The sequence below is a fragment of the Schistocerca cancellata genome, unplaced genomic scaffold, assembly GCF_023864275.1.
Source record: "Schistocerca cancellata isolate TAMUIC-IGC-003103 unplaced genomic scaffold, iqSchCanc2.1 HiC_scaffold_780, whole genome shotgun sequence".
NCBI lineage: Eukaryota > Metazoa > Arthropoda > Insecta > Orthoptera > Acrididae > Schistocerca > Schistocerca cancellata.
Genome location: NW_026046791.1, coordinates 6707582 through 6733605, shown reverse-complemented (window position 1 = coordinate 6733605; position 26024 = coordinate 6707582). Strand labels below are relative to the sequence as shown.

Sequence of the window (26024 nt, the reverse complement as noted above, 5' to 3'; positions counted from 1 at the left end):
ATTGTGCACAGTTAACTGTCGCCGAGAACCGCAGATCCTTCCGAGACGCACGTGTGTAGCGAATGCTGAGCCGTCAATTGCAGAACAGCTGAGTGTGCCGAGTCTGTGGGTGAAACTAGTGCTACCACTACGAGACGAGATCTTCTAGCTCGACTATCACCAGGTCTCACTACGAAACGACAGGAGAAGCTACTTGCCATTCTGAATGCTTCAATCCGTAGGTGAAGAGCAAATTAGACAAATCGATGGTGAAGCACCGGATTATCACTGGAGACCGTTAACCGATAAGCCTGAGAGATTACTGTGTGTTAGCAACAGAACATCGAATAATTCGTGATGAGGTAGAGAAAATGATGAAGAATGACATCAGCCTTAGCAGAGCCCGCGGTCGTCACCAGTGGTTCTCGTCAGGAAAAAGGATGGCAGTTGGCAGTTTGTGTCCATTACAGGAAGCTTAATAAGATAACTAAAAAGGATGTTTACCCTCTTCCACGAACTGACAATACACTAGGATTGTCTGAAGGGGGCCAAGTTTTTCTCAACCACAGACATGTACTCAGGATACTGGTAAATCGAAGTAGGTGAGGCCGATTGTGAGAAAACTGCATTCGTCAACCCTGAGGGCCTGTACGCGTTTAAGGTAATGCTGTTTGGTTTGTGTAATCCACCAGCAACTTTTGAACGGATGATGGATAATCTTCTACATCACCTGAAGTGGACAATGTGTCTTTGTTTATTTAGATGACATTATAGTGTTCTCAGAGACATTTGATGAACACATAAAAAAAACTTAGGGCCGTTCTTAATTATCTCCAAGATGGACTGAAACTTAATCTGAGAAAGTGTCTCTTTGGAGCAAAAGAAATCAAAATACTTGGACACTTTGTGTCAAACAAAGGTGTGTGGCCAGACCCAGTAAAAATGAGATCTAAAACAGAATTTCCTATTCCTAAAAGTATTACAGATGTGAGAAGCTTCCTCAGATTATGTTCTTATTACCATCGTTTTATCAAAGGCTTTTGTATCAAAGCCAGGCCACTCCAACAGTTGTTAAAAGCCAATGTTAAATTTATCTGGGGTGGTGCTCAACAAGATTCTTTCAATGTGCTGCGAAAAGCTCTGACGACTGACCCTGTACTTGGCCTGTACGATGAGAGAGCACCTACAGAACTACACACAGATGCCAGTGGATATGGGATCGGTGCTGTTCTGGTGCAAATTTCAGATGGAAAAGAGAAGGTTATAGCCTACGCTTCTAAGACACTTACAAAAGCTGAGACAAACTACTTGACTGCAGAAAGAGAATGTCTTGCTGTGATCTGGGCCATGTGCAAATTTTGACAGTATCTCTATGAAAGGTCATTCACAGTTGTTACAGACCATCATTCAGTTTATTTGTTGACAGGTCTCAAGGATCCAACAGGACGACTCGCCAGGTGGGCACCACATCTTCAAGAGTATGACATTACCGTGGTGTACAAAAGTGGAAGAAAACACCAAGATGCCAACTGTCTGTCAAGAAACCCAGTGCAAGACCATCAAGACTTTGATAAAGATAGTGACTGTCTCACTGCACTCCAGGATCTCTCTGCTGACCAAAAGAAGGACGCCAAGATATCTAAAATTATGCTTGCCTTAAATCGGTCAGAGGATGTGAAAGGACAATTTAAGGTAGTTAATGGCTTACTTTGCAAGAAAAACTTTGATCTGTTTGGAAAGAGGTGGCTACCAGTGATTCCTAAACACATGCGCTTAGATGTTCTACAGAAATTCCGTGACACACCCGAGGTCGAACATTTAGGATTTATTAAGACATAAAATAGGATCTGCCAGGCTTATTTAGAAGTGTCTGTCACTATGTGTCGCACTGTCAAGAGTGCCAGAGGAGAAAGGCAGTTCCTCAGAAACCGCCTGGCCGACTCGTACCAATTCCACCAGCCGAAATGCCTTTCCAGCGTGTCGGGATTGACCTCCTCGGACAATTTCCAATGTCTGCTAGTGGCAATACGTGGTTTGCGCCGATTATCTGACACGCTCTGCCATTACAAAAGCCGTGAAAACAGCTGAAGCATCCGAGGTAGCCAAATTCATCGTGGAAGACATTGTATTAAAACACGGTGCCCAAAGTTCATTAATTACAGATCGAGGGAAAGTTTTTCAATCGAATCTCGTGACAGACAGAAACTGTCAGTGCTACAGTACTCGTCACGTGACGACTGCATACCATCCGCAAACTAACGGGCTTACTGAACGCCTCAATAAGACCTCGACCGACATGCTGTCAATGTTTGTCAATGTCGAGCAGAGCAACTGGGATGAGGTGCTACCTTTTGTGATGTTTACCTACAACACCGGCAAGCAAGACACCACAGGATTTATGCCATTTTTCCTGGTGCACGGGCGTGAAGCGACTATGACGACGGACACTGTGTTTCCATTACATCCCAATGACGTGGACGACGACTACATCAGTCACGTGTTAACCAGAGCTGAGGAAGCTCGGCAGTTAGCTCGACTCCGCACGCTGCAGTCATTATGCGAGCCACTGCCCCATTGTCGACCAGCCTGGTGACCTCTTCTGGATCTTCACTCCTGTTCAGAAAGCTGGTCTCTCTGAGAATTCTTTAGGCGGCACTTTGGATCTTATAAGGTTGTAAGACAGTTTTCTGGTGTTACTTATGAAGTCGAAGATTTCGACCCGGGCACAAGACGACGAACTATCAGAGATACGGTCCACGTCCTTCGAATGGAGCCCTATGAGGATCCTGCAACCCAGGGTAAATTCCGAGCTCCAGCGACAGGCGACAAGCGGCAAGGTGACGAAGGGCATAGCGGCAAAACAAGTTCTGAGGAGTTCGCGGCCACGGTGAGCATCAGTCGTCGGCAGTCGGAGTATGCAGGACCGACGACTCGTTTCCGGACTAGGAGACGCTGTTCACTTAAGGAGGGAGCAGAAGCTGAGTAGCACTGTGGTGTAGTGGTTCAAAACTAACCTGGACTGTACAATTTTAATTTCTTTATTTGGTTCGAGGACATTCTAGAAGTATCCACAAATATCGAGAATCATTTTACTGGAATGATCTGCAACTGTATATATACCATATCTGTTCTGGCCGGAAGAAGTTCGCTCTGCACTCTTGTATGTGCGAGTGCTGAATAAACCTGTGTTAAGTGAAGTTAGTGTTCATCATTCGTCTAACCTTCTTCAACGTGACAATATTATAAGTTATGTTTTGCATTATTATAACCAGTAGTACATTGTAGGAAGAGTATAAATACTCGGCCTCGAGTATTGTTAGGCAGATGAGTGTCGGACCCACTAGAGGACAGATCTGTGCGTACAGTTGAGATAAGTTCTTGGTGCACAATTCAGTTTTGGATTTACAATAAAGCAGCTCGTGTATTGGACATTGTCTAAAACAGCATATTAGAACAGTGCAGTGACAGATCATTTCAGAGTGTTAAACAGTTTGATTTAATATTGCAAAAGGCAGAATGATATGTGACTTTATATTTGTACTTTGTTGAGTATTACTGTTGAACAATGCCACGGTCCTCATACACACATTTCTATCAAATTACTGCATCCGGACTATTTAATATCACCAGTGTAGTATGTGCTACCATCAGTTAACAATGAGGCTCGTTACACCGAAGATTGGTCACGAGCTCATAAGATACGGATTTTGAAGTGAATAAATCTACGTACTTACTTTACTTCAGTTGTGGCCTACATCATTGTAGTGAAACTGATAATGATATCCTGTATTTATTGAACAAGCACATTTTAGCTGACGTACGCAGTCGTCGAGGGACACCGAAGGCAAGATATTCACAGGTATTTAAACCATTTTTTAACTACTCACTAACTGGTGGGATGTTACAAGGGGAGAACGAAAGACTGGCTAATGGTACCTGCATCGGGAAAGATTTGAAAACCTGAGAGCTCTCGAATTTGGAGGAGAAAGTTATCTCGTGAAGAGAACTCGCTGCAAAAAAACGTGGCTTCATTTCAGTGATTGCCACCTCAACTTGCACACCATATCCGTAATGTGTGGAGATGGATCTATGGAACGGAACTGCAGAAGTTTCCAAATGCTGTCAAGTACTGAATAATTGACAGCATCTGTATGTTACTGCAGGTCCTGCTCTATCAATCTGTCTCCACACATCAACTTTGGAGTACAGTCTGATGACAGTGCTCCTTCGGACTGAAACTGGTCACCAGTAAGTGTGATTCGTGCCATCTGAGTGTTTTTCTAAGTACAATGTTGTGATGCCTCTGCTGGAATCGAAGAAACTTAAGAGGAATATGTTGCAGCCTGAGTATCTAGAATATTTTGCGTTCAGTGTCAACAGCCAGGAAAGCCTGCAGTATCACACGATATTACTTCTGTTTCCTTTCTTGTGTACGAATGTGAACTGTGTGACTTTCAAATTTGCTATTTATTTGCTAATGATCCCATATTTCTTGTTTCATATGAGTTGAGAACTTGTCAAATACCTTTGCATCCGAGTACAGATGTGCCCAAAAGAAAAGACGATTTTAATAATACGTAAAGAAATTTTAATAACAATATTATCATTACAATTCACACGGAAGAGTACAGCTATACATAAATGCAATTGACTTCGATACTCCGATCGCAAATATACGGAGGGAGTGGGTAGCTTCAGTGTAGAAACTCCTCGGTCGGTGCCAGATCCAGTTTTCCTTAGTGTCCCGTACTCCCTTGTGACGGGTGACCCTCTGACTTTTCAAAGGCAGTGTTAAGGGGTCGAAGATATGTGGGGCACAGGGTGAGATATCAGGGCTGTAAGGACAATGTTCCACAGCCCCCCACTGATATTTCTTCAGTAGTTCAAGGGTTCTCCTGACCAGACTTGATACAGCATTGCTATAGAGAAGCACTGTCACACCTGAAAGCTCACTCTCAATGGCCCATCTGAGCTCGAGCAATTTCTCGCAATACTGCTCAGAGTCAACCATTCGACCCCTCGCTAGTCGGTCGAAGAGTAGGGGGCCCTCGTCAATCGAAAACGAAAATGAGCGTCACCTTTCTGGCCTTCAGTGCAGAGCAGGTTCTTTTTGGAAACGAGGTGAGCCCATCTTCTGAATCTGCTTACTGTATTCACGTCTTTGGTTTCATCTGTAACTTTAACGAATAGGGTGGTCTGCAATACGAAAACTAAAAATCAATTATTTGAAAATTTTTATCAATATCACACTGCAGAATAAATATTCGCTCTGCAGCAGAATATGCGTCGATATGAAACTTACCGGTAGATGAAAATGCTATGCCCGACTGGAACTCAAACCCGGAATCTTTTCATTTCACAGGCAAGTGCTACCACCGACCGAGTTATCCACACGCGAACCCGTACAGTTTAATCGACAGAGCATTTACCTGCAAAAGCCAAAGGTCCCTGTTTTGAGTCCCAGTTTGTCACTACTTTTAATGCGCAATCAACTTTCCAAATTCTGCTTTCGAAAGAAGGCACTCTAGCAGTCCCTCGATAATTTGAAAAGATCTGCCGGATATGAACACTATTCGACAGACACTGCTCTCATTTGCAAATTTCCTGTCTGGGTGGATACTGAAGATAAAAGTATAACCAAATGAACGATTGACTCAACTGGTCAGCAAGCAAAGTGACTGTTCCAGCACTATATTATGCTCTTATACTTACACAGCAGGATCAGTGCTCCGATGAATGATATACACGAATACAGGAATGGCAGGTAGTAGCTTCCTAAATCTGCAAAAAAAATGAGGAAAATATATCCTTACAAACTGTTATTAGAACACACATATGCTGACAAAACACTGCAATCAAACATCATACCATTATTATGCTCACTCTTTCGCATTCTGAAATTAAATTTTATAATGCCCGAATCAAGGGACTGTGTTAAAAACAGATCTTTCATCAGTAACTGGCAAAACTTACAACTTACTGCTGATTGATGTTTTGCATCCTCACGTATGACACCATACGCAACAGTGTAACTTTATCTTCCATTTGTCACTTACATAAGTTTCTCTCAAATGACGTACCGAGTACAAAGGTGACATTACAAGTTCCAAGACTATTCTACTGCAATGCCCATTTGTTTTGTTTCCCAGTTTAGAATAGAGCTTACGCAATGTGTTTCACAATCCCTATTACATGCTTCTACAAGCTGTATAGGAGACTTAGCAGATAAAGCTTCGGTGGGCAACCCACGTCCAGAAATTTACAGTTCGAATGTAAAATAAGTTAGAAAATCAGGCGCACACGAAGTCGACGAATCCCGTCCCATTTGTTTACGGGAGTCGCTCCGTGTGGCAATCGCATTATTCGCTGCACGAGGTGTACCTACGGCACGTGCTTTCGCGCAAAATGTCCGCAAATCCTGGCGCAGTCTGTGGAGCACGACAGTCTACTCTCCTCATTGTCAATGTGACAATTTCTTGCAGCTGTTGTCAGATGGAAATGGTACGTGAGTGAGAGTCAACAGTGGTGCAATCTTCAAACTTATTTTACATCCAAATTGTATATTTGCACAGATGACTTCCTTATCATAACTTTATGTTGTAAGCTCTGTCTACAGTCCCTAAAGGAATTGTGGAACACCCTCTATATTATACATTACAGATTTTACTTTTCTTACAAACCAGTTTTTTTAACACTGATGCTGTTCATCAGTATACGATCAGATTTCCTCGCCCCGAAGACACGATATTTCGACGGTCCGATTGGTCACCACCTTCAGGTGAGACTGCCAGTGCACTGTTGCACCTGAACTGAGGTAACATCAAATGAGGTGCTCCTTCACACTCCTGGAACAGGCCACAGCAAGTGAAAGGGCTGCCCTCTGAGAAGCAAAGAATTGCAGAAACTAAAAGACATGACGAGTCACAAACTGAGATGCAGCTTGTCGAAAACCAAACTGTTTTTTTATATCAGATAATATAGGATGCCATATCTTGCTTAAAGGAAAACCTTTACCTCTATTAATAATGTCATCATAAAATCTCGTTTTGACGGATTCCTTACGTATACGACCCGAGTTAACTAGAAGCTGCGGCAATACGTCGATCGTAAACTGTACGAATAGTCTGTCCGATATATGACTCTTCACACTGACAGGCAATTTTATATACCCTGGGCTTCCTCAATCACATATCATCTTTAACAGATCCAAGAAGGGCTCTAGTTTTGGCTGAGGGCAAAAGGACACTTTTAATATCATATTTTGTGAGGATTCTCGAAATTTTCAAATAAATGCTCCCTGCAGAGAGCAAAAAAGCAACTGATTAACAAGTATTCATTGTCAGTTCACACAGTGGTCCAAATTGTAACGCACGAACAATTTGATGGTAAGTATATCCATTTTGCCTGAAAACAACCTTAAGATAATCCAGTTCCTGTGTCAAAATAACAGAATCTACAATAGCATAAGCTCTCTCGATCAGTGTAAGTACAATTCCCATACAAGAAATGTGGATGACATTTTTATCATTTTGCGACACGGAATGGAAGCTCTTTGACTTTTATATCATTTTAACTGCCTTCGTCGATGCATCAAATTTTTTTATGGAAATTGAAAAAGATGGCAAATTATCTTTTCTATGTGTTTTGGTACATAAAAAGAAAATGTTATGGACTGCTACCTCCATACCGACATGTACATACGCTGGTAAAGAGAGCTTATGCTACTTCAGATTCTGATAATTTGACACAGGAACTGGATTATCTTTTGGTTGTTTCCAGGAAAAATGGATATACTTACTATCAAACTACTTGTGCTTTTCAATTTGGGCCACCATGTGAACCAACAATGGATACTTGTATATCAATTGCTTTTTTACCCTCAACAGGGAGCATTTCTTCGGAAATTTCAAGAATCCTCATTTAAAAAAAAGAGAGATACGGTCCTCGTATCTCAAGACTAAGGGAACCAGAGGTATATAAAATTCTACGTCACTGCGGAAAGGCTTATACGGGACCGACTACTAGTACGATTCGTGACAGGTGTGTGGAACATTAATGTCACACAAGTTTGCTCCAGCCTGGAAATTTCTGGTGTCACCGAACATTGTCTCAATGGAGGGCATATTACATCATTTAAAAAAAGAGAGAAATTATTGCTCTGTCTTCTCGTAACTGGGACTGTGTACTTAGGGAACCCATCAAAATAAGGTTATCTGACATAATTAATAGAGATGGTGGTTTTCCTCTATACACGATATGGCACCCTATTTTATCAGGTATAAAACAACAACAGTCCAGTTTTCAACTAGCCGCATCTCAATTTGCAATTCATCGCTTCTGTTAGTTTCTACTACTGGCAGCACTGCAATTCTTTGCTTCACATGGGGCAGCCCTTTCACTCGTCGTGCACGTGCCGCAGCCTGTTCACGGGATATAAAGAAGACATCGCAGCTGACGTTACCTCAGTTCCGGCGTGATATCACCTGGAGATGACGACGAACTCTGGCCACATACGGTACCCGTCAACACCGTCGACAAGTGTTACACTGGAAAATCTGTGTAATCATAAATTTTGTCATACATTTATATTTATGATTTGTCATGAGAGGAAAGTGAATGTGTGTGCCAGTTTTCAAACTGATCATTACACGTAATTAAATTCACACGTAAATATTATCGTTTTGCTGCAAATGTCAAATGTGTATCGTATTCTAAGAAATAATAGTTGAGCATTGACAGAACTTCATTCGTTCATTTATTCGTATTGACATTGTGTTCTGGAGAACCTTCAGAACGGACAAGTTCTACAATAACAGGCAGATACTGCTTACAAATTACGAGTAGCCTCATCAGATTGATAATTACGATAAGTACTTCCAAATTACTTTGTATATACACAGGGTGTCCCAGAAGAAATGGTCAATATTCATTGGAATATGAAAGGGACAATCATTCAGAGTAACACAATCTTAGTAAACATCAGATAGCTTAAAACCTATGAGCACTTCTTCAGTAGATCAGATGTATTTCAAAGTAAGAAAGATGAAGTACTCCCAATAGCTCTTCGGGTCCCACGTTTACTGAGCTTTTTTGATTTGAATAATTTTTCCTATCGTATCGTTGATTACTGATCGGTCATCCAGTATATGTTAGGATAAAAACAGTTCCAGCACAACAACAACAACAACAACAACAACAACACTTCTCCTCCTCCACCAGTGAGCCACTGTTACAAAGCATTTGTGTAACTGTTACACAGACCAGTATTAGCTGTCTATATACTGGCAAACTCGGTCAGAGATACGAAGGATTAGCTTTCCTGAGTGCAAATATCCATATTATTAAGTGACAATCTAGGGGCGCGGAACCCTGACCGTGCTGCAGGTTGCCTATCTAACAATATGCAGGGCCAACAAAAATTTGATTTTCAGTATTTCATATAAATAACAATCACATTTAAAATGTTGACATAATGTAATCATTAAGAGGTTTGATCTTATGTGAAAGGTTCAACACAGTAGGACAAGTATTACAGTTAGAAACTGTGTATGTGTCTCGAGGCAAATACCCAGACTATATACATCTGGTATGAGCACCTGGTGACTTCCAACAAACTTGAAACATAATTTAAAACCTGCTACACATTTTTTCTCAATTACATGCTAAAGTGAAATATTTTAACACATTAAGTTATTTGTAAAGCACTCAGAAATTTGAAACTGTTTTAAACATGGGAGTTCAACTCTTTACCAAATCAGTTGTTTATTGACTAAGATACACTGTAGAAGGAGTTGCTAACGACCACTACTGTGCGTCCTGTCTGGCAACTTGTATCGACATCTGCACCACAATACAAAGCCTAGAGAAGGGGGGGGGGGGGGGAGCACAGTGTATATGGAAATTATTTTTACTTCTAGTATCTGTGGTGGATCTTATTTTGGTTTACCCACAAAACATGTATCATTTTATAAGTGTCAGAACACTGTGCAGGGCAAAGATGCAATATAGATACGCCCGTGCCAAAAAGAGAGATGCACGGAAGGAAAAATGAATACTGATCTATCTTCTAATGTTCGTTTAGCCGATATCAATTTTTTCACTATTCGACTGTCTTTCTTTTCCTGCCCACTATTTGGGATGGACGTGTGGTGCGAGTGAGCTACGTGTATTTGTGTAAAAGCTTTTTTACAATATATCTTTTGGAAAGGGAGGCAGTTTCTTTAATTTCTAAAATATTCCTTCGGAAACCACATTGGGAAGCAAAACGACCTGCAGTCTTCTAGGACAATGGCGACCTCAACTGTGATTGTATTTTACTGTGTTCTTTATCATGGCAATGGATGATGTTTGCTTCACCTTAAGAAAGGAGAAGTAAATATCACACTGTTAAAAGGAGAACTAATATACTAATCGATAAGACTGTTTCAGTGGTAATCGTAGTGAGAGACAGCGAAGGTGCAAACTTGAAATGCTCGAATTGTTGCCGGTGTAAGAATCTGCCAGCCTCACCTGGAAATAATCCACATTAATCGCACCTCCCTTACATTGCCGTGCCTTAGTAACTACTATACATTGTAACTGTGAGTTGCTCAGTTCAATTCCCTCGTTTTAGTAAGTAAGTAAAGCTGTTCCCAATCCAAAGATGGTTTAGAACACCACTGTGGTTTACTAGGCATACTATTGTCAGAGATGGTACATTGCTGTCTTACTCTTATCTTCAGACAGTCTTACCGGGCCAGTTATAGGGGCACTTGCAGAGTACTGTGGGTTCCAAACAGTTTTTCGTATCGACAAACATTGCAAAAGGTGACACAAGTGATAAATTGATCACTATAACATTAATGAGTAAACAAATTGGCATACAACTATAATAATACCTAGGTCCCCTGAAAGGGCTTCTTCAAAGTGTGCAGTTATCATTTTAATGTAATATTCTTACAGCAAAATTTTTTAGAATGAACACTTTTTCACCTTAGTTGCATGTTCCAGAAGATTATGCCATAAACGGAATAGGATGAAGTTACGCTTGGAGAGGTGTCACAATTAATTAATTACTAATATTAAAGCCTGGGGGAATAAAATGAAATGTTTATGTCTTCCTTAGGTTTCTAAAATGTAAGATCAAAGTCTTAAATAAGACAGCACAATTAAGTTTGTGTCTATGCCACTAGTGTTCCATTAATATGGACACAGTGAGGAGCTATTTAAGTTTCTTCACGCTGTGCAGTGTCCTCAGAGTTTTGTGGAATTCAGAAATGATTTACAACAGATGGCTTTTTACCTTATTTGTAAGTGAATGTGAGTCAATGTAAATGGAATCTCCCAATATACTCTCCACCAATGTCAATATATGGCTGGCACTTTCCTGGCAACTTCATTACTCCATCACAGAACAACTTTATGGGGATACTGCACACTCACTCATGGACAACTTTTCGAAATTCTCCACCGTTGCCAAATCTCTTACCTCACAGCACATCCTTCTCATTATCAAATAAAGTGTAATCAGGTGGCGAGAGAATTTGGGGGGTGTGGCACAACAGTGAAACTCGGCAATGTCAGCCTCGCTATCACGCCTCTGCTCACACGGGGCCACGCACTGTCTTGCCGGAGGAGCACCCTTTCTGACCACTTGCTCTGTCACTTTTGCTGAGTCCTGTGTCTTAGGGTGTTACACTACACACTACTGCTGACAGCTGCCCCTTCTGGAAGCCAGTCCACCAGCAGTATGCCCCAAGTGTCCCAAAAGGCAGAAACCTGCTTATCTGTAAATGGAGAAGCACGAAATTTCTTGGGCTGCAGATATTTTCATTACATGAACTGGATTTTTTTTTCCTCAGGTGTATGGCAGTGTCACCATAATTCATCTCCAGTCACCAGTTACTCCAAAAAATCTGCATCTTCATTCTCCACTTCCAGTGTCAATAACAGACTTCAACTCTGTGCCCCTTCTGGACCTGTGCCAAATCCCAAATGGAACCCAACGCGCACACACCTTTTCCACAAATAATGGAGTGCAGCAGGGTCGCGTGACAAAGGGCCGTACGCCATTCTATTTCGTCGAAGGTTACGCGCCTATCGGCCGTAATCCAACCGAGACTCGACCTCAGTGTTCTGGGAAGTCTGCGGTGCCAACAGAAGATTACTCTCATTCTCGTGTGCAAATTCCCTTCGAGTAGCAAACCGATCGAGTCAGTTGTAAAAATCCTTTGGGGCAGGAGCTTCTCAAACACACACTGTAGTTAAACATTTATGAATACCTGTCGTTTCCACTCTTCTCCAGTTAACAACAAACAAAAGTTTCCTTTCACAAGATACATTATTCACAAATGCCACATAGCATTGGCAGTTACCAGAATCAGTTCGTCATCCTACAAGAGGAAGTGTCCACAGTGTCAGCAGTATTTGTAAAACGACTGTAAATCATTTCCGAATACCCCTCATATTTTCTCAGTTTGGCCTATACAGCAAAAGTCACCATTCTCACAGAAAAGTTTAGTTAACTGCAGACTGCTCGAATCTGTCGACATAATTTAACTTTGCCTTTGGCTGTAATTTTGATCTATTTCAATATTTTAAAATGTTTAAGAGCATTTGTACAGTACACTTTTTGAATTGTGATTCTCTTTCCCGAACGCTTCCGAGTAATTACAGTGCTCGAGTAGTACTTACTGAACATAACCATGATGGTGGAATGTTGGTCCTCGAAGAAGGAAGCGATGACGTACGTCATGCCCAACACGGTCACGCCCAGGAGCACGAGAATCACAAACGTCTCGTGCACCCTCGCCATGATACCCTACGACGGACAAAAAAATGAGCAAACACACTGCCACTGCGAGACAGATAAACAAAACATAATTTATGAGGAAAGTATTTGTTACCTTTACTGTTATTATGTGAAATTTCCATATCAACACACTAATATTAACAAGACACCAGATAAATAAATAAGCAGTCTTTAAACTCGGTAATTGCAATAGTACTGCATGAACAGTTGCGCAATATCTCCATATTCAAAGCTGGTCAATAGTAATGTAATAAAAAGTTTAGGGAAAAAATTTACAAACTTGATTAATAAATGGAATTATGCTTCAAAAACTTTTCACAGCTGTGGCTGATTGACAATTGATAATTGACAGACAGAATATATATTTGATTGTGCAGGCTGAATGAAATGAGCAAATAAATGAATCAGTCAGTCATTCAATGGAATTGAAGCATAATGTAAATATGTGTGCTTATTTTACCTGATGGAAATACCTGTGTAAGGCAATTGAAAACCCCAAACATACATGCAACTTTCAACAATTTCTTTGCCTCAGTGATACAAAATTTATCACATTACCTCACAGCTAACGTGTATGTCAGGCCTCATGGAGCACTCTCTCTCTCTCTCTCTCTCTCTCTCTCTCTCTCTCTCTCTCTCTCTCTCTCCATATACTGGAGGAAATGTGAAGGCAATGCTCTTCTATGAAGATCTTGCTTCCCCTGCTTTGGATTCCATCACCAAAAATAACTCTCAATCATAACCACAGGACTGACAGAACACAATAAATCATATATACACTGCCGGAGAAAAAATTAATACACCTGGAAAGCTGACGTCAATTTTGACCCAATCGCAGAATATACGACTGAAGAAATAGTAAATGTTCGTTGTTGTTATTGTTGTGTCTTCAGTCCTGAGACTGGTTTGATGCAGCTCTCCATGGTACTGTATCCCATGCAAACTTCTTCATCTCCCAGTACCTACTGCAGCCTACATCCTTCTGAATCTGCTTAGTGTATTCATTTCTTGGTCTCCCTCTAAGATTTTTACCCTCCACGCTGCCCTCCAGTACTAAATTGGTGATCCCTTGATGCCTCAGAACATGTCCTACCAACAGATCCCTTCTTCTAGTCCAGTTGTGCCACAAACTCCTCTTCTCCCCAATTCTATTCAATACCTCCTCACTAGTTATGTGATCTACCCATCTAATCTTCAGCACTCTTCTGTAGCACCACATTTCGAAAGCTTCTATTCTCTTCTTGTCCAAACTATTTATCGCCCACGTTTCACTTCCATGCATGGCTACACTCCATACAAATACTTTCAGAAATGACTTCCTGACACTTAAATCTATACTCGATGTTAACAAATTTCTCTTCTTCAGAAACGCTTTCCTTGCCATTGCCAGTTTACATTTTATATCCTCTCTACTTCGACCATCATCAGTTATTTTGCTCCCCAAATAGCAAAACTCCCTTACTACTTTAATTGTCTCATTTCCTAATCTAATTCCCTCAGCATCACCCGACTTAATTCGACTACATTCCATTATCCTCGTTCTGCTTATATCCTTCTATCAAGACACTGTCCATTCCATTCAACTGCTCTTCCAAGTCCTTTGCTGTCTCTGACAGAATTACAATGCCATCGGCGAACCTCAAAGTTTTTATTTCTTCTCCATGGATTTTAATACATACACCGAACTTTTCTTTTGTTTCCTTTATTGCTTGCTCAATATACAGATTGAATAGCAACGGGGACAGGCTTCAACCCTGTCTCACTCCCTTTCCAACCACTGCTTCCCTTTCATGTCCCTCGACTCTTATAACTGCCATCTGGTTTCTGTACAAATTGTAAACAGCCTTTTGCTTCCTGTATTTTACCCCTGCCACCTTTAGAATTTGAAAGAGAGTATTCCAATCAATATTGTCGAAATCTTTCTCCAAGCCTATAAATGCTAGAAACGTAGCTTTGCCTTTCCTTAATCTTTCTTCTAAGATAAGTCGTAGGGTCAGTATTGCTTCACGTGTCCCAACATTTCTATGGAATCCAAACTGATCTTTCCCAAGATCGGCTTCTACCAGTTTTTCCATTCGTCTGTAAAGAATTCGCATTAGTGTTTTGCAGCTGTGACTTATTAAACTGATAGTTTGGTAATTTTCACATCTGCCAACACCTGCTTTCTTTGGGATTGGAATTATTACATACTTCTTCAAGTCTGAGGGAATTTTGCCTGTCTCATACATTGTAAATGTACTGATAACGATTTTAACATCGTCCGCCACGGATAGCGTAGTGACACGGCTAGTAGAGAGCCATCTGTGTCCACCCTATAATACAGAATGCTGACGGCAAAAGAGCTCAGTCAGTGCCAACATGTGAAGCAAGCAGACAACCGTGCCACAAAGACACACCAGTGCTACACACAGTGAAATGAACGAGTTTGAAAAGGGTCATATTGTGGCCTTCCAACTGGCGAGACGGTCCTCTCGGAAACTGCCACACTAGTTGGGCAGCAATGGCAGATTGTACAGCTAGCACAGCACAGATAAGACTGTCTGTGAGCCCAGGTGCGTCAACACAATCTGTTACGAACTGGTCATTAGCAGTGAGACTGTGCGCACGCACACCTCTAGCCTGTCTTCGACTCAGGTTACAGCATCGACACGCACCGCTAGTGCCACCGGGCAACACTTTGAAGACGTAACAGTGTACCACGGTCTTCAGCAACAAAATACGTCCTGTCTGCACGTGAGACACGGTCGTCTGCACGTACGACACGGGCCCGCTAACCACTTTCTCGTAGAGTGGGTCTGTTTCGAACACACGGGCCCCGTCACAGACATTACGGTCTGGGGTGAGACGAGTTTCGACTCTCATTCACCTCTAGCATTTCTAGAGGGGACGCTAACCGGCACTAGTTACGTGCAGAATCTCGCCAGACCCGTCGTCTTTCTGTTCTTCCGACAGGAAGGTGATGTTCTGTTGCAACAGCACAACGCTCACCCACATACCGCCCACAAAACTCAATGTGCTCTGCACGACACGCAGCACCTTCCCCAGCCGGCACGATGTCCGGTTTTGCCTCCATTCGAGCACACGCGGGATACGATCGGATGAGAAGTGACTCGTGCGACTCGACGACTGACAACTCTTACGGAAATACGAACGGGCACAATATAATGTTTCCCGGAACAGTACTTGCCATCTGTACGATAGACCGGATGTCGGAGCCAATGACTGCACTGCCGCCCACCGAGGCTACGCCGTGTACTAATATGGGTGTTTGAGCTCGGGACGATACCTGGTACCTCTGAACTGCTTGTGCTATTGATCTGTAAATGTAATCATTTCGTGTACTCCGTATGCACGGTTGCAACAATAAACCTCTTAATTAATTTTCACAATACTGATATTAGTTTATAATTTTCAGTTTCTAACATACATAATCTCCAAAGTACAACAACAAATAAATTGTGTTCTATTATGTCCTTCCACAATTACATTTGTATACTCTTTTTGCAATAAACTTAGTCACTTTATAAATTTGATCGGTGGTTGTCTGTCTGCGTGTGCGTGTGTGCGTGCGCGTGCGTGCGAGAGAGAGAGAGAGAGAGAGAGAGAGAGAGAGAGAGAGAGAGAGAGAGAGAGATTTCTAACCCACTCTGGATATATAAGCTATGAAGTGCTTTGCTTCACAGCTGTTTGAATATGTCTTAGCTACATTTACCACACAAAGATAACACACACACACCACACCACATTGTAGTAATACTAACCTTACGGCAGCCAGGAAATCCTTCAGACTCGGTGAAGAGATAGGCAAACGGCAGGAACGCAAACAGTGAGAGGTTGGAAAACAGGAAGATGTTACACCACATCCCTGTTCAAAGAAATTTAGAAAAACATTACAGAAGTCTAACAGTTTGAAATGAGAACTGTTTTTAATTAAGATGTGCATTAGTTATTACCAAAACAAGTAATACAGTATTGAAGAGCTTAGATGGCACAGAGTAAGTCAAGAGGAACAGTTAATCCATACTGAGGGCAGTTTGAGTAATAATGCTTGCACTGCTACATACATTTTCATGATTTTTAGTATTATATGCAAAAGAGAAACTTCTGAGTGTCATCAGCACCACAAATTATTCACTTGTTTATTTGAAACATACGTATTAAATTTGAAGATAATATTATGCAACAAGCAGATTTCTCAATTGGTAAATGACAACTCACTGCTCTCTTAATGACACATGAACAATTACTAGCAAAGTAGCTCAACATAAAACCATGTCTGTGCTGGAACAAGGTTAACAGAGACTATATACACTATGTGATCAAAAGTATCCAGACACCCCCAAAAACACACGTTTTTCATATTGGGTGCATTGTGCTCTCACCTACTGGCAGGTACTCCATATCAGCGACCTCAGTAGTCATTAGACATCGTGAGAGAGCAGAACTCATGGAATTCGAACGTGGTCAAGCGATTGGATGTCACTTGTGTCATACATCTGTACGCGAGATTTCCACATTCCTAAACAGCTCTAGGTCCACTGTTTCCGGTGTGATAGTCAAGTGGAAAGTGAAGGGACATGTACAGCACAAAAGTGTACAGGCCGACCTAATCTGTTGATGGACAGAGACCGCCAACAGTTGAAGAGGGTCGTAATGTGTAATAGGCAGACATCTATCCAGACCATCACTCAGGAATTCCAAACTGCATTGGGATCCACTGCAAGTACTACGATAGTTTGGTGGGAGGTGAGAAAACTTGGATTTTATGGTTGAGCAGCTGCTCATGAGCCACACATCATGCCAATAAATGCCAAACGACACCTCACTTTGTGTAAGGAGGTATAAACATTGTACGATTGTGAGGTGTGATGAATCACGGTAAACAATGTGGTGATACGATAACAGGGTGTGAGTATGGCGAATGCCGCGTGAACATCATCTACCGCCAGCCGGAGTGGCCGTGCGGTTCTAGGCGCTACAGTCTGGAACCGAGCGACCGCTACGGTCGCAGGTTCGAATCCTGCCTCGGGCATGGATGTGTGTGATGTCCTTTAATTAGTTGTAAGTTCTAGGCGACTGATGACCCCTCAGAAGTTAAGTCGCATAGTGCTCAGAGCCATTTGAACCGTTTTGAACCATCATCTGCCAGTGTATGTAGGGCCAAGAGTAAAATTTGGAGGCGGTGTGTTACAGTGTGGTCGTGTTTTTCATTGGCGGGGCTTGCACCCTTGTTTTTTTTTGTGGCCCTGTCACAGCACAGGCTTACATTGATGTTTTAAGCACCTTCTTGCTTCCCATTGTCGAAGAGCAAGTCAACTGCATCTTTTAACATGATCAAACACTTGTTCATAGCACACGGCCTTTGGTGTAGTGGTTACATGACAATAACATTCCTGTAATGGACTGGCCTGTACAGACTTATGACCTGAATCCTACAGTACACCTCTGAGACATTTAGGAATGCCAACTTCGTGCAAGGCCTCACCGACCAGCATCGACACCTCTCCTCAGTGCAGCACTCTGTGCAGAATGGGCTGCCATTCCCCAAGAAACCTTCCCACACCTGATTGAATGTATGCCTGCGAGAGTGGGATACAAGCATTACTGATGGAGGGTGCCAAGAACTTTTAAGTCATTTTCAGCCAGGTGTCTGGATACTTTTGATCACATAGAGGGGAGCCCAAGGGGGGAGGTGAGGGGCGGGCCAAGGCCAGAGGGGGGGGGGAGAGAGAGAGAGAGAGAGAGAGAGAGAGAGAGAGAGAGAGAGAGAGAGAGAGAGAGAGAGAGAGAGAGAGAGCGCTCCCACATGTAGTGGGGGTGGAGGAAGAGTGATGGGAGAAGGCAGCCCATGAACTGAATGGGAAAGAAATTGTGTGGACAGGAGAGGGAAGGGAGAAGGTAAGGTGAGGTAGTGGGAAACACACTAATGTAGGTTTAGAAATTGCAAGAGCAGAGGGTATACTGGAGGGGGACAATTGCCAGCTGTGTAGTTCACAGAAACTTCTGCTGGAAGAGAGTATCAAAAATGCTGGCACAGCTAAGTAGCTGTTGAAGCCATTTGTGTTGTTGGGCGCAGGATGTTTGGCAACTGAATTACCAAGTTTGCAGTCTTCCCCCCGTTTGAGAGTGGCCATTCGTGTGAGTTGACACTGTTACTAGTCATGTGAGCACAGAATACCGCATAGTAATTGCAGTACAGCTGATATATAATATGGTTGCTTTCTCATGAGGCCCTGCCTTTCACAGTGTAGGCCACGCCTGTGATTGAACTGGGATAGGAGTTGGCGGGTCTCGCACCTGGGTCGACTGCGTGGGAATGACCCATTGGGCGCAGGACTGGAGTAGTGAGCGACAAGGGTATTCTGCAGATGGGGTGGGCGGCAGAACACACTTCTATGGTGATGTCGGTAGGATATTCTTCATCTCACAGAATGGCAAGAGGTAGTCTAAGCACAAGTGAAGGACGTGGTTGAGCTTTTCGAGGCCAGGGTGATAGTGGGTAATCAGAGGAGTGCTAGAAGGCATCTGGTTAACAGGTTTACTGGTGACAGTAGAGAGTGTGCCACAAGAGTTATTTTTACGGATCAGCTGGATAGCTGTCGATAAAAGATTATGACAGTATTTTAAATTGAATTAATAATTTTATGAAAATGAAATTTTTGTCACCCCTACAAGATGTTATATGGTCAATCTGCTACTGGAACTGGATGGCCATGCATTTCGAAATATACAAGGGACCTCCAATACAAAGTTTCCATATTTCGTAAAGAAACATTACATACAATTTATCATACTAACATAATTTTATTGACATTGTACAACACTTTCTATAGAGTCACCATGTTATTCCAAGCATTACTGGTAATGCGAGAAAGTTGTTATATCGGGGCGGTTCCTGAGCTCGTAACCGACTGTTCACTGTCAACGTGACTTCCTCATTGACATTCAAATGCTTACCTCCTAGTCGACTTCTGCATTGCGGCAATGTGAAAATAACTCTAAGCGAGATCTAGCGAATATGGAAGATGGAGGAACACTTCCCACTGAATCCTCTGAGCTCTGACGCAGTCATTCAGGCTGCACGGGAACGAGCAGTGTCGAGAAGGAAGAGAACTTTGCGAGAAAAAAGTCCGGGACTCGGCAGTTCACAGATTAACACCTCCCGACATTCCGAAAAGATGGTACCCGTAACTTCCCCTGCCGAATACGTGACCTCTGTCTTTTTTTGGAACACTTTTGCAATGTTCCTTTCACACCGAGCTCTGACATTTTGTCTCAGGAGTCGAATGATAGGCCCAGGCCTTATCTCCATTTGAATACTCGTGCAGCTTTTCCCGCGAACACAGGTTAATTCCTGACAGCTATCAACGCAAGATAGTCGTTTTGCTGAAAAAAAAAAAAAAAAGAATTATGAATGCCACAGGGCAGCTCACAAATGGACTAACTTTGTAGTGGTAACTCCATCCTAACTGCCAGCATCTGGTAAGATTTTCCGGAATGAATCGTAAGCCGGTGTGAGCGTTGTCAACACGTACCGGTCCAACTTGCGAGCCCTCACACACCGTGGGCACAGTTTATTTTACAGAGAAATAAAGTACGAAAACCGTCTTCATAGATTCTGAACTCAAATGTAATTAGGTATCTCGAATAGATTTTAGGAGCTGTATAGTCTACAACACACTCACCCGTGCCACTTAGTTATGTCAGTGATATAGCTGTTCAGTAAAATGTGCACGAATTTACAATCTGTGTTTCATTCATTTTTACACTGTTAAGTAACCTAACTGCACCAACGGCTCACTTCGACAGCATCGGACAGATCAGTGGTCACCGTGGGGTGGCACGAAAAACTTAGATGTATTAAGGGCAGTGGGAAGCAAAAATGTTTGGGAACTAGCAGGGTGTAGCAAGCAGACTGGCGCGACGAAGGATGTTAGCTCTGTTAGTTGCAGACAAGTGAAACACAATGCGAGGTGGTAGGCACTCACCTTGGACGAGTGAGTGGTTGAGCCACTGTACGTAGTAGCTGCTGGGGTACAGCGCGAGGATCTCGTTGCTCAGGATGGAGATAGGCAGAAGCAGCGCCGCACCCAGCGAGACTGCCAGCGAGAACGTGCACAGCCACAGGCTGCAACAAGAGTAAAGTACCTCTAATGCTAGTCATACAGCAATGTGGGGAATGTGTTTGTGTATTTTTTCTAATGTACCAACCTTACATCTTGTATACAGGGTGTTACAAAAAGGTACGGCCAAACTTTCAGGAAACATTCCTCGCACACAAAGAAAGAAAATATGTTATGTGGACACGTGTGCGGAAACGCTTACTTTCCGTGTTACAGCTCATTTTATTACTTCTCTTCAAATCACATTAATCGTGGAATGGACACACACACAGCAACAGAACGTACCAGCGTGACTTCAAACACTTTGTTACAGGAAATGTTCAAAATGTCCTCCATTGGTGAGAATACGTGCATCCGCCCTCCGTCACAGGGAATCCCTGATGCGCTGATGCAGCCCTGGAGAATGGCGTATTGTATCACAGCCGCCCACAATACGAGCACGAAGAGTCACTACATTTTGGTAGCGGAGTTGCGTAGACGAGAGCTTTCAAATGCCCCCATAAATGAAAGTCGAGAGGGTTGAGGTCAGGAGAGCGTGGAGGCCACGGAATTGGTCCGCCTCTACCAATCCGTCGGTCACCGAATCTGTTGTTGAGAAGCGTACCAACACTTCGACTGAAATGTGCAGGAGCTCCATCGTGCACGAACCACATGTTGTGTCGTACTTGTAAAGGCACATGTTGTAGCAGCACAGGTAGAGTATCCCGTACGAAATCATGATAACGTGCTCCATTGAGCATAGGTGGAAGAACATACTGACGAAACTAAAATGAGCTCTAACATGGAAATTAAGCGTTTCCGGACACTTGTCCACGTAACATATTTTCTTTCTTTGTTTCCTGAAAGTTTGGCCGTACCTTTTTGTAACAACCTGTATATGTTCCAAACTCCTGCTGTATATCAGTGGTTGTTGTTGTTGTGGTCTTCAGTCCTGAGAATGGTTTGATGCAGCTCTCCATGCTACTCTATCCTGTGCAAGCTTCTTCATCTCCCAGTACCTACTGGACTGGACGGAGAGTCGCCTAATCTAAAAAACCCTCGTGTGCACCCCACACACAGTCAGCTACCTGAGCAGGAGCCTCTGACGTGTAGTGCACGCCTGACCTGTTAATGGGTAACCTACAATTCTCAACCCTACGGGGCAAGTCCAGGAAGTCGCGGCCTACCTCGTCACGGAACCTTCGAAGTCTCCGGTTCGGGCCTTCCACTCGACTCGTAACCGAAGGGCCACAATCAGCTCTGGGTACAATTCTGCAAACTGCGAGCTTCATCGAAACACCACGGCGAGGCTCGTCTTCTCAACCTTCTCTGTCAGTCGCTAGAATGACCCGAGAATGACATCGGAGCCCAGACGGTGGCATCGTTTGCTCCAAGGTGTGCCACAATCTGCAGCTGGCTGCACCCCATTCTTTTAATGGTTGCTGGAATAGCCTCTTCAACATGACCAATGACGCCTCCCAGGCATTCGCACCGAGTGCACCTGCTGTCTTTTCCCATCCCTCGCTGCCATTTTCCTAAGGGTTGCCATCATTTGCCATACGTTTAAACTGCTGACTATTAATAGACCACTACTCTTTTACATTTGCGACCTCCTGACAACATACAGAACAGCTTTCCCCAAAACATGTGTAGTGGGTCGACACCCTGACTCCTCCCTGGTCCCCGTCCTCTCTGTATAGCACGCCTCCGTCTACTGCTGACACACGACTCGCAGTTCAGTGGACGAGTAATGACAGGTCCTGCACTCCCTGCAAAGGGGGCAGGATCCGCAGGAGAGCACAGTACTCGGGGTACCTCTGGTACACGACTCTCGGGACCTCTTCCAGCACACCGATTCGCAGCAACTGTCAACTGCTTGACGTAGTCAGGGGGATCTCCAGGTGGCTGCCAAAGACAAACAACTCATCCCGCGTTCGAGAACAGCATTCACAGTGGGGCTGCATTTTCGCTGGTGCGATGTATTACGAGGCAGTGAACAAAGAACTTTAGTTTAAACCTGCTGATTATCTTTTAATCTGTTGAGCTATAAAGTTCCCAACTCCCATACAAGAATTGAAGCAGATACACAAAATATAGGGAGCGAAAGGCTATTTACAATTTGTACAGAAACCTGATGGGAGCTACAAGAGTCGAGGGGGACGAAAGGGAAGCAGTGGTTGGGAAGGGAGTGAGACAGGGTTGTAGCCTCTCCCCGATGTTATTCAATCTTTATATTGAGCAAACAGTGAAGGAAACAAAAGAAAAATTCGGAGTAGGTACTAAAATCCAGGGAGAAGAAATAAAAACTTTGAGGTTTGCCGATGACATTGTAATTCTGTCAGAGACATCAAAGGACTTGGAAGAGCAGTTGAACGGAATGGGCAGTGTCTTGAAAGGAGGATTTAAGCAAAACGAGGATTATGGAATGTAGTCGAATTAAGTCTGGTGATGCTGAGTGAATTAGATTAGGAAATGAGACACTTAAATTAGTAAAGGAGTTTTGCTATTTGGGGAGCAAAATAGCTGATGATGGTCGAAGTAGAGATGATATAAAATGTAGACTGGCAATGGCAAGGAAAGCGTTTCTGACGAAGAGAAATTTGTTAATATCGAGTATAGATTTAAGTGTCAGGAAGTCGTTTCTGAAAGTATTTATATGGAGTGTAGCCATGTATGGAAGTGAAACGTGGACGATAAACAGTTTGGACAAGAATAGAATAGAAGTTTTCGAAATGTATGGAAGTGAAACGAGGACGATAAACAGTTTGGACAAGAATAGAATAGAAGCTTTTGAAATGTGGTGCTACAGAAGAATGCTGAAGATTAGATGGATAGATCACATAACTAATGAGGAGGTATTGAACAGAATTGGGGAGAAGAGGAGTTTGTGGCATAACTTGACTAGAAGAAGGGATCTGTTGGTAGGACATGTTCTGAGGCATCAAGGGATCACCAATTTAGTATTGGAGGGCAGCGTGGAGGGTAAAAATCGTAGAGGGAGACCAAGAGATGAATACACTAAGCAGATACAGAAGGATGTAGGTTGCAGTAGGTACTGGGAGATGATGAAGCTTACACAGGATAGAGTAGCATGCAGAGCTGTATCAAACCAGTCTCGGGACTGAAGACCACAACAACAACAACAAATGATATTTTGGATAGGGTGGATAGCAATGTGCGGCTTTTTTGCTAATGATGCCGTGGTGTACGGGAAGGTGTCGTCGTTGAGTGACTGTAGGAGGATACAAAATGACTTGGACAGGATTTGTGATTGGTGTAAAGAATGGCAGCTAACTCTAAATATAGATAAATGTAAATTAATGCAGATGAATAGGAAAAAGAACCCCGTAATGTTTGAATACTCCATTAGTAGTGTAGCGCTTGACACAGTCACGTCGATTAAATATTTGGGCGTAACATTGCAGAGCGATATGAAGTGGGACAAGCATGTAATGGCAGCTGTGGGGAAGGCGGATAGTCGTCTTCGGTTCATTGGTAGAATTTTGGGAAGATGTGGTTCATCTGTAAAGGAGACCGCTTATAAAACACTAATACGACCTATTCTTGAGTACTGCTCGAGCTTTTGGGATCCCTATCGGATTGAGGGAGGACATAGAAGCAATTCAGAGGCGGGCTGCTAGATTTGTTACTGGCAGGTTTGATTATCACTCGAGTGTTACGGAAATGCTTCAGGAACTCGGGTGGGAGTCTCTAGAGGAAAGGAGGCGTTCTTTTCGTGAATCGCTACTGAGGAAACCAGGATCTGAGGAGAGAACCATGATCTGAGGCTGACTGCCGTACAATTTTACTGCCGCCAACTTATATTCCGCGGAAAGACTACAAAGATAAGATAAGATAAGAGAGATTAGGGCTCGTACAGAGGCATATAGGCAGTCATTTTTCCCTCGTTCTGTTTGGGAGTGGAACAGGGAGAGAAGATTCTAGTTGTGGCACGAGGTACCCTCCGCCACGCACCGTATGGTGGATTGCGGAGTATGTATGTAGATGTAGATGTAACAGTGCGCCCCCAGAAAATCAGCGAACCAAGGCAGCCCATGCTAAGGTCTCGCAAAGTGCAGTTATCAAAAAAGTCCCCTTCGATGTCGAAGCAAAAGACATAATCGACCAACTGCGCAACCACCGCCCGCATCAAGAAGACTGAATCCATACAAACACTGATAGAAACACAGAACAAATTCACAATAATCCACCGTCAGTAATTACAAATTGAAACGTATGTCTTTTATTATGGAATGAATGTGAAATGAAACTTTTAATAACCTGTATGTTACACCCGAAAATTACAGATATTCCAATGGGTATGGGGTTGAAAGTAATACCTTCGGTATTCCTTCCTTCCTCATGGGAGGCAGTGCAATATTAGTAATTTTCGCCTCAGAAACATTAATATACACTCATTAGTAAACGAACAATTGTAAAGTAAAACAAATGAACCATCGCATAGCAGCGACAGGGTCTATTATTCTTTATCTTTGCCGTTCTTGCGCGGTGCCTGTAAATCTCTATGTACATGTATCGATTAATGGTATAAAAAAGAATTCTGTTGTTTCAAGACAAATGAGGCTTTTCGCGCCTCACCTGTTACTGCTTGTCTTCTATGAAAGGCGGACGCGGACTTGCTGCGTTCCGCAACTGTATTTTATATTTTATGTGAAAATATTGAGTGAATATGCTAATTGCTATTTTTTTCCAATCAGAAAACATGTAGTTTCTTGTAACTGATTACGAACAGACAGCATCAAGAGGACATTTAGACTGTTATGTATAAAGTATTTAACCACAAAGGTCATCTATTGTAATTTAATATGAAAAGGTACGTAGCATTAAAAAAAGTGTTAACGATAAGTGTGCTTATTTTAGTAAATTAACCTTGATGATTTCCATCTCCTTATTTACCTGAAGGATAATTATTTTGTGTTACTTCATCACCAGAAATTACGATCACGCTGATGAGCCGAACGCAGCATCAGGCAGAAGGAACATTATCGTTTTCCTATTATTTCTGAGCCAATTTTTTTTAATTGTGTAGAGTTGCATTCTTTTAAAGTCTATAAACCTTCTGGTCCCTTGGTGTTGATCCGGGTATGACTACATCGCGACTATAAAAATGCACAGAAATGATAATGTTCCGT

General features: G+C 42.7%; 1 protein-coding gene across 1 annotated transcript in view; it reads right to left on the bottom strand.

Annotated features, from left to right (window-relative positions):
- Positions 1–26024, bottom strand: part of LOC126143116 (protein Lilipod-like) — a gene marked incomplete at its 3' end in the record, with an annotated part of 178737 nt that overhangs the window by 4279 nt on the left and 148434 nt on the right. Inside the window, exons 4-7 of the mRNA XM_049915300.1 lie at positions 20758–20897; positions 16531–16634; positions 12652–12778; positions 5692–5760 (exon numbers count right to left, since the gene is read on the bottom strand). Coding sequence (XP_049771257.1) covers positions 5692–5760; positions 12652–12778; positions 16531–16634; positions 20758–20897 — 440 coding nt within the window. The remainder of the gene's footprint in view (positions 1–5691; positions 5761–12651; positions 12779–16530; positions 16635–20757; positions 20898–26024) is intronic.